At 31.8% G+C, this 19,534-nt stretch overlaps 1 protein-coding gene across 2 annotated transcripts; it reads right to left on the bottom strand.

The window, feature by feature from the left end:
- Positions 1–231: 231 nt before the first annotated feature.
- LOC139511596 (FMRFamide receptor-like) lies at positions 232–19,230 on the bottom strand. 2 transcript variants are annotated; one of them, XM_071298465.1, is made up of 2 exons: positions 19,048–19,230; positions 232–2,656 (listed from the first exon to the last, which is right to left on the bottom strand). In XM_071298465.1, the coding sequence occupies exon 2, from the start codon at positions 2,610–2,612 to the stop codon at positions 1,446–1,448; it is 1,167 nt and encodes a 388-aa protein (XP_071154566.1). In that variant the 5' UTR covers positions 2,613–2,656; positions 19,048–19,230; the 3' UTR covers positions 232–1,445. The 2 variants fall into 2 exon arrangements, with proteins under 2 accessions (XP_071154566.1, XP_071154567.1); XM_071298466.1 differs by lacking the exon at positions 19,048–19,230 and adding an exon at positions 13,956–14,091.
- Positions 19,231–19,534: the final 304 nt, after the last annotated feature.

Here is a 19,534-nt window from a genome sequence, read left to right as displayed (position 1 = left end):
TCGTTTGCTGATGAGGTTCATAAGTGTTTCTCGGTTTATATATAAATATATATAAGACCGTTGGTTTTTCTGTTTGAATGGTTTTACACTGGTAATTTTGAAGACCCTTTATAGCTTACTGTTCGTTGTGAGCCAAGGATCTTTGTTCAAGGCCGGACTTTGACCTGTAACTTTTACAAATTGTGACCTTGATGGAGAGTTATCTCATTGCACATCTATGAAATAACAAAAGTATGTAGATATGATTTATTTTCGGACTGATGCACAATGGAAAACATTTTTCTGCTAAATAATATAAATACAAAGCTTATGGTAGATCTCAGTTGACATTAAATCATTTAAACGCTGAGAGGGGTGTCACTCTGCTAATACATATAAATTCTTCAAATGCAGATATTGCGTAATAAGAGTTCAAAAGGTTTGGTTCTTTTATTTCCCAAAAGTCTTTTCAGCTTGACTTCATTCGTATCGTGCTTTCAGTATTTCATGAAGTTATATTCATCTAACTTCGCCACTGCATATATTCATCCAAATGCATTTAACGGAGTAACACCCTAATATGACATTATATTACAAATGAAAGTACAAACATTTGAGTATGAAGAAGTAAATACAATCGATTTTCTTACCAGTCTTACATAATATATCTTTAAGTTACTCGAAATAAAGAAAGAAAGATGCAAAGCCAATACTTGAATGAATATTAACATTGCATATCATTGCAAAATTAAGAAAAGTTTTAAACATCAGTCTGGTTTAACCAATTGCTGAAAATGTAGTTTTTGAATCTTACCATGTTCCTACTACCAAACACAATAGTGAAACGGCTTTTGTAACCAGGAATTTAAATGACTGTTTTCCCAGACGTCTTTTTTTTTTTTTTTGTATATTAAATCACTGAAAATATTAATTAACACGTATGATTGTGTGTTATTTGACATTGGACATACATCAATTATTTTAACATTAGAGTTGTATATTGCTCTTGTTAAGGAAGAAAGAAATAAAAATTCGGTTAAAAATTAATCAATAACAAGTTTTTAGACCCACATATACTTTTCTTTGAGAATAATTCGTCTACTGGTATATCCAAACATGCATATATCACATTCATATTTCACCGGGCAGTCCGTGTCTAAAACCTCATAACTGTCGTAATTGTGCAAACAGTACATGGTTGCTCCGATCTTTGACACACAAGATGAGTATAAAACGTGACAATAGATTGACGTCACATGCTTTATAGTTAATCACATGTATATTTAGCATGACAGTATTTTGATTATTTAGTGCAATCAGTAGATGAAGAACAATATAAAACATGTACGCACTGTTGGATATCATGTGCGAGTCATATGATGCAAATGAAAGTTATGTTAGAGCAATTTAAATTCAAATGCAATATTTACACTCAAGAGCGCATGTCAATTCAGTTGATTACTAAATTATACAAAGGTTTCCTTGTTGTTATTTCCGCTTCCACTGCTACTATCTTTACGATTTACAGATTTAGCCTCTTTTTCGATGCATGTACCGTTGTTCAGAAGTCTATCTTGAGACGGTTTTGGGGCTAAACACCGTGTCAGAAATATCTTTGAAAATGTTGTTCGGAATATTTTGCTCATACTGCAATATAAAACGAAGTTAAAGGCAGAGTTGATAGCTAGCAGAGAATCTGTTATTTCCCTAATCCCTTTCACTAAATTTGATTCATCAACGTATCCAAAGCCGAAGAACAGTGACATAAATGCATCCGGCATTATACAAACAGTAAAAAATATAATGATTGCTATAAGCATGAGCGTGATTCTATTTCTAGAAGAAAGTTTCTTGCCTTTCACTCTCTGCTTTCTTAATTCATTGATTATTCTTGCGTTTAAAAATATAAGAACAATCAACGGTATAATAGATCGTAAGGAGTTTTGTACCCATGTATATGGGTCCATAAAATCCGAATTATTTCCCAGGGCACTCGGAAGCACTGTATAACACGTGATATTTTTGTAGGTATCCACTTGATGAATTGCCTCGTACCGTAGAGCAGACGGTATAGTTAGAATTATCATTGTGAGAAACACGACTGTGCTCACTATTCTTGCCTTTGATATAGTACACATCTCTTTGGCTCTTGTTATGATGCATATTGATATATAACGTTCAACTGCCACAGACACTGTCAGCCAAGCCGTCACACATACTGACATATTGAATATGTAATGGGCATACGGATAAAAATTTGAAATTAGCCTCATGTCCTTGTCCAAATTTTGATCTTGCAGAACTACCATTATGAAGTAAAAGAAATCATTGATGAGTTTGATTGTATCCGAAACAGCTAAAGCTGAAAGGTAGACATTTGTTGACGTCGCCATATCTTTGTGACTTAAGACGATCAAGGTCAATGTGTTGCCAATGATACCAAGAATGCATACGATTGGATAAATAATGAGACCCGTGATAAACTGGGCCACATTATAAAACCCCGAATACTCATCTGTTGCATCGTCACATGGTCCAGGTCCATTTGTTATATTTAGTGCTATTATTTCAGGTGTTGAGTTGAAAATTACGACCAGGCTTGAAAGATTTTCAGCTATCCCATAGCTTCCCATTTTTTATGCGTTTTAAGAGGTCAGGCTATTTACACTGTCCAAATCTGCAAATAAAAAATACAAATATTTACGGATGTGATCTATAGCAAAAGATAGTACACTGTCTATTAAATATTTCAGAATAGGCTCAATTGGTTCATATCTTTCAAGTCGGGGCCTTTTATAGCCGACTATAGGGTATGGATTTTTCTCATTGTTGAAAGCCGCATGGTTGCCTATATACTTATATCAACTTCTTTTGAACTTTGGTGGATAGTTGTCTCATTGGCAATTATATAACATCTCCTTATTTTTATATTCATATATATAAATATTTATAATTTTAGATAAATGTGTTTACGTATTCTATTTTATCTTTCAATTAATTATTCCTTCAAATTAACAAATGATATATTAGTAATAAAAAGCATTTTATTGCTGTAATACTAAGAGCTTAGCACAGACACTGTGAGTCGCCAATGAACGACTGAATGAATCGAGAATACATCGTAAATCGCGCTAACAACATCAAATTTCTAATTAAAGTATTTGTTGGAAATGAAAGCAGATAATAAAAATACGATCATATTTAATTATTGAATGCATTAATACATATCTCCTAGTATTACCAATTGATTTTAATTAATGTCTGACAATAGTCATTATTTGGATAATTTTGGCACCATTGGAACTAGTGATAGACAGACAATGACGAAGTATTATTTGTTTACTAAACGTTAATGGTTCTAGTCAACAATCTTTTCTGTCAAGCATTATTCCATCTAATTGATTACTTGATTCTTCTTGATAAAACTTAGTTAATCTGATGTTCAGTGGTTGTCGTCTGTTTATTTGGTTCATAAGTGTTTTTCGTTATTCGTCTTATAGATAATACCGTTGGTTTCACTGTTTAAATGGTTTTACATTGTTTTACACTAGTAATTTTGGGGCCCTTTATAGCTTGCTGTTCGGTGTGAACCAAAGCTCCGTGTTGCAGGTCGTACCTTGACCTATAATGGTTTACTTTAATAGATTGTTACTTAGATGGAGAGTTGTCTCATTGGCACTCATACCACATCTATCTATATACATGCTCATCATCTTTAGAACATCAACATCTACGACATACCGTTAGTTGTGTTGGGTTGTCTTATTGACGTAGACTTCACGAATCATGTTTTTCATATCTATATCTATGATATGGAATATCCTTCATGTGGGAAGGGGCAGTATATGAATGCATCTTTATCGCTTCTTTGAAATTATTTAATTTTATTATTATTGCTACATGTTCTAAATAAGATTTTAAAAGCATTTTCTTTGTCAGTTCTGGCCTATTGAAATGAGGGATTGTGACTTTTATCTCATATTCTGATTAAATGTAATACAAGAGAACATTACTTTCTCGTATAGCGCGTTTTTAACGGAAATTTGATATTTCAATCTTTTTCCAAACAAAACTAAGAAACCGGTATTTCTTTCCTTAGAATCATTTAGTATAGTGGCTTAATCGTTGCTGTTCCAAATAGATATACTAGCCAACCTTATTATAGGACACAACTCTTAAATAATATTTTAGTTTCCGATATATAGTGATACTTGACTGAATAGAGAACAATTAAAATGTTTCAATGAATCGGATTCAACTCATAATGCCATTATGATAATAAATGTACCACACGTAGGAGGTTAAAACAGAGGAATTGCTCGTAGTGCATTATTCATTGAGTACGAGTGGTGCTCGGTATGTTCTTTCTCGGACAATGCACACAAACTAGAAACGATATGGTAGCAGTTTATGTTGTACAACAGTAAAAAATATCTGATTCAGTTTTTGATTAAAAAAACCGAATAGTGTATTATCCAATCAGGAGCTGCACAATATCTTTATTCTGAGTATCATTTTATTGTTGGTCTAATCATTGAAGTATTAATAATACTTCCATGGTCTAATGTAAACAAAAGATATTGCTCTCTTGTAATCAGTAAGATACCACATAAGTATAGCAATGCTTTAGAAACCAATCAAATAAACACTTTAAATTACTAAAATAGAAAAGTGTTTGTTTTCTTTATAAAGGTTTCATTTATTACGCAGTTGATATTTGCTTAACGTCCAAGGGCAAATATTTCATGCATGTTTATAGGAAGAGAAATTATTGACAATGAATACAATATAGCTAGATCCTGGAAAAGAGACCGTCGATTTAACATCCCCATTCTGACCGGCTGAGTATTTATACATCCTTAACAGTCAAAAGGACGCTCTACTTAGGCAAGGGTTGTACTTCCGATTCGGGTAGGTTGAAGACCAACATGACCATACTTATATTTCCCAGTTAAGCTTTTAAGTACAATAATGGTAGCAAAATACTTGAGTACTCAATGATGGTAACAAAGTACTTGAGGGTTCAAAGAAAGTAACAAAGTACTTGAAGATGCAATGATAGTAACGCAGTACTTGAAGATTCAATGATAGTAACGCAGTACTTGGGGATTCAATGATAGAAACAAAGTACTTTGGGATTCAATGATAGAAACAAAGTACTTGGGGATTCAATGTAGAAACAAAGTACTTGGGGATTCAATGATAGTAACAAAGTACTTTGGGATTCAATGATAGTTGATTCAATGATAGTAACAAAGTACTTGGGGATTCAATGAAAGTAACACAGTACTTGGGGATTCAATGAAAGTAACAAAGTACTTGGGGATTCAATGATAGTAACAAAGTACTTATGGACTCAATGATAGTAACAAAGTACGCATGGATTCAATTAAAGTAACAAAGTATGCCTGGATTCAATGATAGTAACAAAGTATTTATGGATGCAATGAAAGTAACACAGTACTTATTGATTCAATTATATTAACAAAGTACTTGGGGATTCAATGATATTAACAACGTAATTGAAGATTCAATGATAGTAGCAAAGGACTTGTGGGTTCAATAGTAGTAACAAAGTACTTTGGAATTCAATGATAGAAACAAAGTACTTTGGGATTCAATGATAGAAACAAAGAACTTTTGGGATTCAATGATAGAAACAAAGTACTTGTGGGTTCAATGATAGTAACAAATTTAAAGTACTTTGGGATTCAATAATAGTAACAAAGTACTTGTGGGTTCAATGATAGTAACAAATTTAAAGTACTTTGGGATTCAATGATAGTAACAAAGTACTTGTGGGTTCAATGATAGTAACAAATTTAAAGTACTTTGGGATTCTATGATAGAAACAAAGTACTTGGTAAAAAAGTACTCCCCTGGGGATTCAATGATAGTCACAAAGTACTTGTGGATTCAATGATAGTAACAAAGTACTTGTGGATTCCATGATAGTAACAAAGTACTTGGGGATTCAATGATAGTCACAAGGTACTTGTGGATTCATTGATAGTAACAAAGTACTTGTGGGTTCAATGATAGTAACAAATTTAAAGTACTTTGGGATTCAATAATAGAAACAAAGTACTTGTGGGTTCAATGATAGTAACACATTTAAAGTACTTTGGGATTCAATGATAGTCAAAAAGTACTTGTGAATTCAATGATAGTAACAAAGTACTTGGGGATTCAATGATAGTAACAAAGTACTTGGGGATTCAATGATAGTCACAAGGTACTTGTGGATTCAATGATAGTAACAAAGTACTTGTGGATTCAATGATAGTAACAAAGTAAACCTTTATTATAATTCATTACGTATGTTCTATGGTTTGAATCAGTATCACAGATTTCGTAGGGTAAAAAAAGACATGCAGGTCATGTTCCTGTAGTATTAAGAACATAATTATATGTTTTTGGAGAAAGGTTATAAATTATTATCAAAATAAACAGAATTGCCGATTGTTTTAGCGTCAGTCTATATCAGTAAAGATATAATAAACATAAGAACAGACTATGAAACATGTTTATGATATATCTTATCAGCTTAATGCTTTTTTTTATTTTCAGTGAAGATAAAAATAGGAAATAATTTGTAATTTCGTACGGTCATTCAAATCGTTTACTCTCAGTTTGATATCTAATTTATTACTGTAACTTAACGATAGGAATGGTCAAGGGAAGTTAACCCCCGTATAACAAGATATTTTACATATGTTTATAATTGTATTATCTTCAAGCATTTTCTCTATCTTATGTTTAATGTCTTAATAATTCTCAGGTTATTTGGGAAGACAGCTTAATTACAAAACACATTCTTCACATGTATGTTTAAACTATTTTAGTTCCGTGCTTCTATCATAAGATTAAGTCATGAATAAAATTTAGAATGGAAATTGGGAATGTGTGAAAGAGCCAACCACCTGACCTAAGAGCAGAATACAGCCGAAGTCCAACAATTAGGTCTTCAATACAGCGAGAAGAATGAAAGCAAACAATTAAAAAACATATAAAACTGTATGTTCTATTATGAGTTATAAAAAAATAACATAAACAGAAACTTTTCTTTTAGTTCTAAATTTCATAATACCTCCTGCAGATGTCATTCCCATAACTGCTGTGAAGGGATGCAATGTTATGCGATGGTACACTTGACAAATTGTATAATATAAATATTTGAGTGCGATATCTTTATTAATAGTTAATAAACATGTGTATAATATGTTATAAGTATATATAAATGATTAATGTTTAGTCGTATTGACATGGAGATTTTGAAATTACGTACGTTACTTTCTTTTAATTAAACATATTAAGCTAATGAAAACAGATGTGTACAAAAATTGTTGAGTTTGAGGGAAATATTGAACTTGTATGACTATCTTAAAAGTGCATCAAAAATTTATTACATTACCTCAAAGATTTTTTCTCCACATAATATGTTCGACAATCATTTTTTTTTTTTTTTTGTGGCTTTCCGTAGACTTACATTAACTGATTAAATTGAGAATGGAAATGAGGAATGTGTCAAAGAGACAACAACCCGCCCACAGAGCAGATAACAGCAGAAGCACAGGCACTTGTCTCAGAATTTTTTTCCTATATTAAGGTATATCGGGGGACAAATTCTGAGACAAGTGCCTGTGATCCGAAGACCACCAATAGGTCTTCAATGCACCTTGAGGCGTGCTTAAGCTGGCCCCTAAACAAAAATGTATACTAGTTCATAACCCGTATAATTCAGTCGTTATATTCCGCTGATCTACGAAGGCTACATTACCTCGTGTGGGAGAAGATCGGACACGGAAAGGGCTTGAATTATTCGAGTTAACTAGTTCAGTGATAATGGACGTCATACTAAACTCAGAAATATATACAAGACTAACAAAGGCCAGAGGCTCCGGATTTGGGACAGGCGCAAAAAAATGCGGCGGGGGGTAAAATATGAGACTTTTATGTATTGCTTGACGTTTAACATCCAGTCGCCAATATTACACAGTTATCATGATGAGAACATGTTCAGTCGAATATTTGACGACCCGGCTATTCTCTATAATTTTCTTTGTGAAGTTATCATTTTAGCATCCAGTATATAGACGGGCGGTGTTATTGTCATTTTGAGAGGAGAGTATTCCGAATTTCGTGATTTTTTTAAATTTTCTCTTCTTGAGAAAATCAACAATGAAAATTAGTACATGAAATATACTTAATCGATAATATCGGTATTTCAGACAATAAAAACTGAGAGTAGTTACAGATCTGCAGAAGCATAAATCAGCCATTGGTGGACTTCGGTTGTGTTGTTTACTCTTTGGTCGGGCTGTTGTCCCGATTACACATTCACCATTTCTCTCTTTTATTCCTTCACTTTGGATTTGAAACAGGATCTACATACCATTCCAGAACTCCCTTCTGATTTTTATACTGTTGTTTGTCTGTTGATCATTTTCATTCTTTTGCTGCTGTATTTCAATGTTGTTCTAATCAATCAAAGTAATTAACAGTGCAAAAAGTTTCAATCTTGCACATTATCCAAAGTAAATTATTAAAGTATTGACATTATTTCATAATTGCAACAATAAAGTAATTTATTAGTAAAAGAATTGATATTGACCCCAAAGAACTTTAAGGAGAACTGATTTAACTTTACCATAATTATAAGTCTTATCAACAAGTATGTAAGCAAAATGAAAGTTTTCAAAAATACTTTTAAACTTAATTGTTTTTTTGGTACATAGAAGCAAATGCAGCAATATTTCATAATTGCAATGTACAAAGGTCTCACAACTACTTATTTTGAAATGCACCTTATCAGAAAAAAAAATTTTGTTGCTTCCGCAGGTGGAAGTTTTAGCAGATAAAATGTAACTTGTTAGGATAAAAGTAATGGAACATATTTCTTTCGATAATGGTATTATCTCGTTGTAATATCTAGGTTTTTCAATATACTGTATACTTTAAAACATGTTTTATGCTTTCTGTATTTGACCCAGATACAATGTATATAATTTACTTTAACTAAAGACTAAACTGCTCTTTACCGACTTTAGTCTCTAAGATATAAACTTGCAGCTGAAAAAGTAATTTTCTAAACATGCTCTCTTAAATTATACAAATCATTAATATCAGTGTCCAATTAAAATAATGCCACAAAGGAAAAAGAAGGTATAACTTTCCAAACAAGTCTGTTATTTATTAAGAAATGTACTTGAGAAAGAGGAGAATGTTTTGTAATTACCCAGATTAAACTCGTAATGAAGCTTTAGTTTCCCTAAGCGCTAATCTCTCAAAGGAACATTTGAAGCATTGCACAAAGCATGCAAGATCTTACATAAACGTTAATTGCATATTTACATAGGCGAGATTTATCATTCTTTAACGTGCTTCTTAACAAGTATTGGCGTCAAGCTGCAAGACAGAAAAATTAATTTTGCGAAACAAAAATACATAAGCTAAATACAATATATTTTATATCAATTACAATTTTATGACGATTTAGATTAGTGTCAGACCATGCAGACAGTTATAAAGGTTTATGTCAATTGTTGTTGAAAGAAAAAAATAACTAAAGTACAGTATGTGATTACTTATGTGTTGGCGGTTATCTGTTTGATGCTGATTAAGTTTACTAACGTTCATGGTTTGTAAGCTTTAAAAGCCAGTCTTGTTAGGCTAGGTGTTTATAGTTTTCTTGTACAAATCAAGTCTTTTGCTTCTCTTTTAAAGGCCTTTTTAGGCCTTTTATACATAGCTTTCTACGACGAATTAAAAGGAGCTTGCAGCGTCCCTTAATGTCACGTTCCACTCTACAGATAATGTCCTTACTCTGAATAATCTAAAGAGGGATTATTATCTTGATTGCATTTATCGGATTTCACTTGAAATCAATAATACCAAGTACATAGTTGAGGTCAAAATCAAAACTTGACTTGCAAACTAGCAATAGGTGTTCTTCAAAAAAGATATCAGATGAAAAGATTGAACTCCAACAGTAAATATTCCTTCAGGTTGAATTTCTCTTTGAAGATAAATTGATGTGATTCAAATGTGATGAAATTTAAACTCAGTAAAATGATAATATACGTTCAGATAAATCCAGTTGTCACTGAAAGTATGTTAATAATGAATAAGTAGAAGCCGACGGAAGTGTCGTATCCTGTTCATAATATTTTGTTTTAATGACGTTTAGCATGAAAAGTCTATAATTGAGGTTTACAAAGGACACCAGTCACTGTATCATTGAGAGTTTTTTTCACGCTCGAGAGTTTTTCAACGAGGAGCAGAGGAAAATATTTTACTGGGCGTCCGTGGGTCTTACGACCAGCAGGGAAAAACGTATTTGAAATATTTAACAAATGTGTACTTTTGCAAAGAACATGCTGTCTGAGTATCTACAGGTTTTGATAAAATATGGTTTTATCTAAAGGTTATCATCAAGTTTAACGTAACATTTAACTCACCTTTTTTCTTCTTAAAATGTCCTTTACCAAGTCAGGAATATGACAGTTGTTACATGTATCAAATAAACTCATCATAGATACCAGGATTGAAATTTTATATAAATTGTCCGTGTTTATGTATGTTCGCGTTTGATTTTGTTCAATGTTTCTGTTTTCCCGTTGTTTTACTCTTATAGTTGTGCTTTCGAATAAAGATAGAAATACCATGAGATTTAGAAATGTCAGTCGATTCTCGTGAGTGTACATAGTATAACGCAATAATTATTTAAAACGTGTATCAAACAAATGAAATGTATTGTATACTTAGGAATAATAATGAAGGTGTATGATGTTTAATTAAACGAATTAATATGAAAATCAAAACCATGTATATCTACTTTGACAAGTTTGATGTTAATGTGCTTCATAAATATAATTTTGCTAAAAGTATTACAGAAATACATTATAATGTTCCGGAATTAAATCTTTGTATTCCCCTCTTTGTTGTCGTTAATTAAGTTGATAATTAGCAAAATGGGGTTCTAGGTATACACAATCAGAAATATATTCCAAAAAGAAATATGATCAAAGCGAATTGAGAGAAGTGATTTGTTTACTATTGACACGAACATCTCATTAAACTAAACAACTTCTTAAATTTGCCAATATTTTAATTGAAATTCCATGAATCCGTTGTCTGTATTCTATCTACCCACTATATAATATGTTCTTAACACTTTCGGCTCTTGACGGGAACATAAAAAGTATCTATACATAAGCTATTATTTGAAAAGGTTTACAATTAGAAATGCATCCATCATATTCTGCTTGGTTATTTTCTAGACTATTACATTATTAACTTCTTGAAATTCAATTTCATCTTTAAAATTGAAAAAGCACACACTTCCTGTTAAAATTATGACATTAGCTTCATAATTACTTCAATAAATTTGATCCAAGTTCCCAAGTACTGATATTAACTTTCATGTTTTAATATTTGTCTCATGTTAAGCCAAGGAATTTTTATCATGTATAATGTAACCTCTATTGTCAAGCTATTCTCGAATGGTGTTGTCTTACTTTTTTCATTTTAATGGGGTTTTTTTTCCTCAGATACCTGGTTACATATGCAGCGTGTATCATGTTTTCTCTTTTACGTTTTTTTTTCTATTGGACTTGGTTAATACATGTATAAATAAAAAAGAAGATGTGGTATGATTACCACTGAGATAACTCTCTACAAGAGACCAAATTGAAACAGAAATTAACAACTATATGTCACCGTACGGCCTTCAACAATGAGCAATATCGGTTACTTCATTGAAAGTTTCTTTGACGACTTTCCCGATAACTCTGGTATCAAATATCCGATTTTTACCCGTCATTATGTTAATCAGTCAAATAAATTTGCTGGAATTAATTTCGGTTTCAATGTAAGCATATATATTTTTCTATTACTGTTGTATTTTAAGTTACATATGTTATACCGGTATCCTTCGTGCTCATGGTTGACCATGATAAAGTCGATCATATATTTTTGTCATTTGTATTCATTTATTTTGAGGATTAGTTATAAATCTGAAATACTTAAATATTCTTACAAATATGGAACTTATACCACTATGTGAAAACAAACTTAATATCACAGATACCAGGCTTAAAGTTGTTAACGCCAGACGGGCGAATCATCAGTGACGCTCGAATAAAAAAAGGTTTAAATGGCCAAATAAAATACAACATTAAATATCATTAAGGACCCAAATTCCAACGAGCTTTGCCAAATACAGCTTAGGTAATTTACTTAAGCCCCAGTCACACTGTCACGTTTTATTCCGTTTTAAAATGCTACGTTTCAACTACGTTATGAAAAAAAAAGTCCCGGTATTTTGAAAGCTATGTTTTACTAGGTTTGGGCTACGTATAAGTACGTGTAGACTCACGTTTCCACCACACATTGATACGTCTCGATACGTAGTAAGCACGTTTTGTTACGTTCCACTAGGCTTTGATACGTATTTACTAGGTTTCTACTTCGTTTCAGTTTTCGCTACGTTTGTTGTTGAATTTTCAAAACATACGGGGCAGGTCCCGTTTTGAACAAGGGATCATAACGTTTCGGTACGCTTCGTTACGTATATTCCCGTTTCGCTACGCTTTCAAACGTAGTAAAACGTAGCTCTTGAAACGTGACAGTGTGAAGTCACACTGTCACGTTTTATTCGGTTTTAAAATGCTACGTTTCAACTAAGTTTTGAATAAAAATGTCCCGTTATTTTAAAACCTAGGTTTTACTAGTTTTGTGCTACGTTCTTATCACGTTTTCCTAAGTATTAGTTCGTGTAGACCCCCGTTTCCACTACGCATTGATACGTTTCAATACGTAGAAAGCACGTTTTTTTACGTTCCGCTAAGATTTGATACGTATTAACTAGATTTCTACTTCGTTTCAATTTTCGCTACGTTTGTTGTTGAATTTTCAAAACATACGGGGGCAGGTCCCGTTTTGAACAAAGGATCACTACGTTTCGATACGTCTCGTTACGTTTATTGCCGTTTCGCTACGCTTTCAAAACGTAGCTCTTGAAGCGTGACAGTGTGACTGGGTAAGTCCTTCGTATTTTATAAAAGAAAAAAAAGAAAAATGTTGTAACAATTTATAAATAATTATGACCATACTATATCAAAGATACATTGTAATTCATGTCAACGCTACGATCGACAGCTTAAATATTTTCTATCTTGTGCAGTTGATCATAGTTTTCGGCCTTTTTAATTCTATGTCTTTATATAAAACCATTACATATGCTTTTGACACTGCTCCTTCGATGTTCTTTTGTTTATATTTGTTTAAAGGAGTAGGTCCAGTAAGACCTCTGTTGGGCCCCAAAATATAGCAGTTTTACAAAATTGTTAAAATGTAAACTTTTAGTTATTTATTGGACAGTAGAATGCTTCTGCTACATAAAAATGGGCTGTTTTTGACAATACAATGCACATATATCGGGAACTAGCACCATTAAGTCATGCTAAATTACTGAAATCTTCACAATTCTAGCAATTTAGTTAAATTTTAGACGGTTTTTGTGTAAAACGAAAGTGGCCACATTCGTGTTCATTCTCAATATTGAAAGGTACGTTGTATTTGATGATGATACATAACATATATAAAAGTTGAGGATGAACACGGATGCGGCCACTTTCATTTTGGACAACAACCATCTGAAAAGTGCATTTTCGGCAGATTTGGTAGATTTTTCATATTTGAGCTTGAATTGGCTCGTTTTTAATGACTAAATTAGTTAAAATCTTTCACATTAATTAATTGAATCAAATGAAATAGACACTAAAGTGTTTGAAAAGAGGTCAAAATCTTTCTTCAGATGAACCTGAAATTTGAGGCCAAAATCGGTCCTTACCGGACCTACTCCTTTGATAGAATCTGCTTTTTGATTTTGTTCTCATTAAGATTTTTTATGTTTTTTGGCAACAGAAAATACAATACATTTATTGTATTCAGTTAAGAAATTAATAACTTACGGTTCTGATAAGTAAACCATACTTTTTCACGTATTCGTGTTTCGTGTGACGGTTTATATACTCATTTTATTCTGTCATGTCATGCCAGTGTAAAATATCCGCCAGGTTAACAAATATGTATATCACATGCTTTCTTAATTTGAAAAACGAGAACGTGCTATTCAGTATCCATAAATAAATAGACAATCATTTGGAAGAGACACACTGTATATGCATACCATATTTGTTCACGTTTCGGTCATTAAAAGCGATTTGCATAATTTTCCAATTTTCGATATTCCATGTTTTTGTTGAAAAAAACAACTTTATTTTTAATATCTTTCCACTAATTTAAAGCAAATAATGACTGTTTTTTTGTAGATGAAATTATTGTTAATAAAGCAGCACTGCAAGCATTTAATGGGTTAGTTTTTCACAACTAATTGTCGTTATATGTACATTTCTGCGACAAATCAGCACTATCAATTCATTCTCACGATCACTAGAGTTTTAATTGGAATATGCCACATAACAACCTAATAGTTACGACAATGCCATTTTTACTTAACAAACCAAGTTGACAGCTTCTTTGAATGTATGTCTGTCAAAATGTTTATATTGAAGAAGCAATATTGTATAGTCTATTGTTGGAGGATTTGTAGCAGAATAATGATGGTTCAAAGTGTGAAAAGATTTTTATCTAATTTCTCCTAATTTATTTCACGATAAAAAGCAATCCAAATTCAAAACATGTTAGCTTCCTATGTGTCCTCTAAGGTTCTGGTAAAATTATATCATTTTACTGAAGATTTAATGGCATAATTAAAACTAATGAGGATGTATGAAAATAACGTATGATGAATTTCGTGCGTCCGAATAATTAGATTGCTCAAATTTGCAAATTAAATAGGTTGTGACTAAGTTTAAAAAAATTCTACAACAAATAAGGGAGTATATATATTCAAAACGAAAATAAAGTCCTTACGATAAAAATCAAAAACTAACTAGTATGAATTTTCTAAACGATATGTACAACGTTGTTTAAGCATACAATGTAATAGTTCCGACTATCTCAGATGCTCAAATCTGACTTTTGTCCTTATCTCTATAAAAGTTCATTCTGAACACACATGAAATATTTGCCACTGAACGTTAAGCAATCATTTTCAATCAATCTGACTTAAAAGTAACTCGGCAGAGATAACAAAACGAAGGGAAAGCAATTATGAATATTTAGTAACGATTGAAAATTAATATAATGGTTGCCGTTTTCATCTGACGTTTTGAACCAGTACTTAAGTCTAGTGTGATAAATTCCACTATAGTTTTAATTTTGTATAGATGACAGTTGCTTCTATAATAATTTATTTTAGATTTAATTGTCAGTTAATTGGTATTTGCTTCCTTCTCCAAGAAGCACGCGGCGTTAACGCGAGAAATAGCAAGATTAAAAAATTATGCGACCCAGCTTTTCGGTCTAGTACAAAACAGCGTCTATAATCATACCCCATTATCACGTTCTCGTCCTACATATGCATTTAATTTGCCACTGGGTGTTAAAGAGACAACCATCCATCTATCAAACAAATGAAACAACGTTTGAAATTATATAATCATCCCCAAAAAAAGAAGTATTATATAATACTTGCATGGTCAAAGTACTTCAAAATTCTGTGGATCATGGTTGTTTCGGATTTTTTTCTGGATGATGAATAGGCATTTTTATTTTCGTAAATATCTGATCAAATAGTTTTATTTTAACAGTAATGAATTATAAACATTGCGTTGAATTGATGAATAACGTCAATTTATGTTCAAGGTTCCTGTTACAGTAATTTGAATATAAAATCATAACGACATTGGAATAATGATGAAGGGTCTAGCTGGGGATTAGAGAATATTGATCTAAAAGTGCAGAAAAAGGGCAAAAATAATTCAGAATGGAGAAAAAATCAGACTAAGCGTAAAAATTGAGAACAAATGGTGACTGTGTTTAAATATAATTTTTTTCAGAGAATAATGGCCAAAATAGATAAAAAGAGGAAAATGGTTAAAATTTTATGGGAAACCGAATCGAAAGCTCTCTATGCATACCCTTCTGATGTTGATGGAGGTCAACGTGTCAATTAAAGTTTAATATTACGAGAGATGGTATTTCAAGAGATTTCCCGCATAATGGTTGGGGCAAAAATTCACAATACAATTTTTATGATCTATCATGTTTATTTTTTTAGTAACAATTAAATTTTCTAAAAATAGTCTAAATAATGATTAGTTATCATTTTGTAATAAATAATCATCAAACTGAGTGCAATATCCATTAGCGCACGTATTAAATGGTTTGGTTCCTAAAAAATATCATAAAAATCCTGTTTAAAGATCTTTCAACTAATTCCAATTAGTTGCGAGAACGGTCATGGACATTTTTGTGTTTTATTTTGCTATACATGCTGTTTTGTTGCTGTCTTATCGGTATTTACTCAACATATTTTTTTTTATAATGTTTTAAAATATTTCCGAGACTCTATATTAGGTATCCATTAAAAATTGAAACATAAAAGCCGTTTCATTCAGTACTCGATTGTAACTTGGAAACGAAGAGTTAGCTTTTGCCAATTTGGATGAAACTGCTTTATTTATACAATGATATGTAATGTGAGTTAATGCTCAATAATCATAACCCGCATATGTCAAGGAGGTATGATTTGTAGTTGCCCAGAAAAATGTAACGAAGTATTCATATAAATGCGGACGACTTTTTAATGAAATAACTCTTGGTTACATCCACGTCATTGCGACTCTCGTGGAAAGTTGTTTAGCAATCATATCACATCTCCTTATTTGTATTACTAATACCGCGAAACTATTTATCGTAGTTGAATAGAGAGAGACAAAAAGCAACTTAAATATCTCCCTGTTAACTTACTGAAATACTGGGGTAAAAAAGTACACATCTCCTTTTATATACCATTATGGCATGGCATACTAAAGAGTATCGTATATGTTCTTCATTGATACAGTAGCTTGAAAAAAATAATCTAAGACACCAGGTTTAAAATTTGGTACGTCAGACGCATACTTCGTCTACAAGAGACACATCCCCGGCGCTCGAATCAAAGCAGTTGGAAAGCGAAATCAAATACAAAGTTGAAGAGCATTAAAGGCCAAACATTCCGAAATAAAATGACAAAAGAAGGAAGTGCTCATCGACGATTTAAAGGATTCCATTGATAACTTTCGATGACTGCTTCAGCTACATAGTCAATTTGTAAATTTTGTAAATAACCAACTATTATTTTTTTATTGTTGCGAATAATATTATGCCTTTTTCCTTACCTTGCAAAGAGCACTGCTATTTACAGATTACAAACACGTACTATAAAATTATGTTTACAGGAAAACTCTAGTAATTGGAGCGGTATAAACGGATGTAGTGCATAAAACAACATCGCTTCATGTGAAGTTTGATGAAGTAAAGTTATTATTAGGAATTCCACTATGAATGAACACATCATATCTTTAAACGAGAATGTGTCCATAGTACGCGTATGCACCACTCGCATTAATATTTTCAGTGTTCAGTGGACAGTGACATTGGAGTCAAAACTCTAATTTGGCATTAAAATTAGAAAGAACATATCTTAAGGAACACATGTACTACGTTTCAAGTTGAGTGGACTTCAACTACATCAAACACTGCCTTAACCAAATTTTTTATCATGGAGCGGAACAGACGGACAAACGAACGAACGGACGCACAGACCAGAAAACATAATGCCTCTAAGTGGGGCATAAAATTAAAGGTAGCTTAAATGCGTCCAATGTTCTACTATATCCACATAGGAGCAGAAATGACGTTCAACGTATGGGCTTTTGAGCTTAATCTTGATAAGGAGGATATGGAAAATTGGAAGACAGGATATGGAGAGAATATAAATGTATAATAGACAATACATGAAATGCAAAGAAATAAAATTAACGGTATTGGGTATACCACAGAACCTGAGCTTGTTCAACTGCTCTTCCAAAATGAAGAAGCTTGAAGATATCCAAGAGATAATCATAATGTTATCAAATCAAAGTAGCACAGTTTCAATCGTAGTTACAAGTAAATCATATGCTCTATCAAAATGATAATCTGATACAGTGCTGTTATCTAAATAAGTGCTGTTACTAAAACAAATAATAATGTCTGTCAGATAACGTAATAGCGCATAAACCATCAAACAGTGGAGATCCGGAAATATACTTGAAAACGTATAATTTTACTTACAACGTCTTTTAGGTTAGTGTAAAGGACAACTGCATTTTTGTCCTAGTTTTTATATCAATATTAGGGTTAATGTTAGTTATACGAAAGTAACTGAATGCTTGATACATAATTCGATTATTTTACATAAAAACTATAATGATATTTAAAATATCAAAATAAAACCTGACAATATAGAACAGACACATGTTTACATGTACATGGTATATTATTAGGGTTTTACTGCACTAAGTCAAGCCATTTCATTTTTACTTGTCTTATGGCATAAATAAGCACGTCAAAGAGTTTTATGAGTTCTTCAATATATTGACACCATTTCAATATATCAAACAAGCATAGCGCCACGTGGTATTGTTAATTGAAATTTTTTAAATTTATCTTCGACGATTTTTTCACTTAGTCTAAAACTTCTTTATATATTTTTGTATTTCAATTTACAAAATAGAAAACATATCACACGCGTATCTGAAGCATTTGTACGAATTTTCTAACATCTGGCATCATCAAAACGGAATCTTAAACATGTTTTTTTATTATTATTTGTCATATTATTAATTATTTAATTTTTCTAACAGTTATTGTGTAAAAACAGGTGTTGTAACCTTAAGCTTTAGAATTTATGCATATTAAGATAATTATTTCAAAGCAAAATATGCTACATTCTACATGTGCTTAATTAAATCGAATCATATTTTTTTTTCAAAATATATTGTAAAATGTTCCTATCTCAAAGTTATACTTAATTGTAAAACTTCACTTTTAACTGAAAATAAAATTGAAAAAAATTAAATGCTAAATGTGAGATGTTTAACTAGTTCTAGTCTAATAAAGATATTGACTTACTTTAACTAAAGTCATCTCTCATCATAGTAATTAATTAATCTGCAGTTAACAAGACAAACACATGTTTCAGTAGCTAGTGAATGTTTCAGAATGGATCCGCATAAATATACAGGTGAGAAACCGAACCCGTTTTCTCACAGCATGATTAGAGATACACAATTTATCACCAATGATAACAAAAACAAATCAAATGTAATTCAGCACCGCAAAAAAAAGGCGCTTTCGATGTAATTACTCGAGTGATAATTCGTTCTATAGGTAGATGATATTACAGGAGGAATTATTTGCTTCATGTTGTAGAAATTAAAAGCGATAATCATATTGTTTTCATTTTCATGACAGTTATACTTATATGACATGGTTAGAAGGTGTTAACTATTGTAGTTATTTTACACTTGTTCGTCAAATACTCTGTAACAATATAGCATGTTTATCTCTAGTCCGTCAAATATGTGGTGTGTCGTATCATTGTATCATCCTTTTTCGG

Source organism: Mytilus edulis, chromosome 2 (genome assembly GCF_963676685.1).
Source record: "Mytilus edulis chromosome 2, xbMytEdul2.2, whole genome shotgun sequence".
Lineage (NCBI taxonomy): Eukaryota > Metazoa > Mollusca > Bivalvia > Mytilida > Mytilidae > Mytilus > Mytilus edulis.
Note: the sequence above shows the minus strand (reverse complement) of the source record. Positions and strands in the feature narration are given on the sequence as shown.

What these genes read in the sequence shown, in the direction of transcription:
- LOC139511596 (XM_071298465.1), bottom strand. Translation starts at nt 2,612, where the DNA reads ATGGGAAGCTATGGGATAGCTGAAAATCTTTCAAGCCTGGTCGTAATT.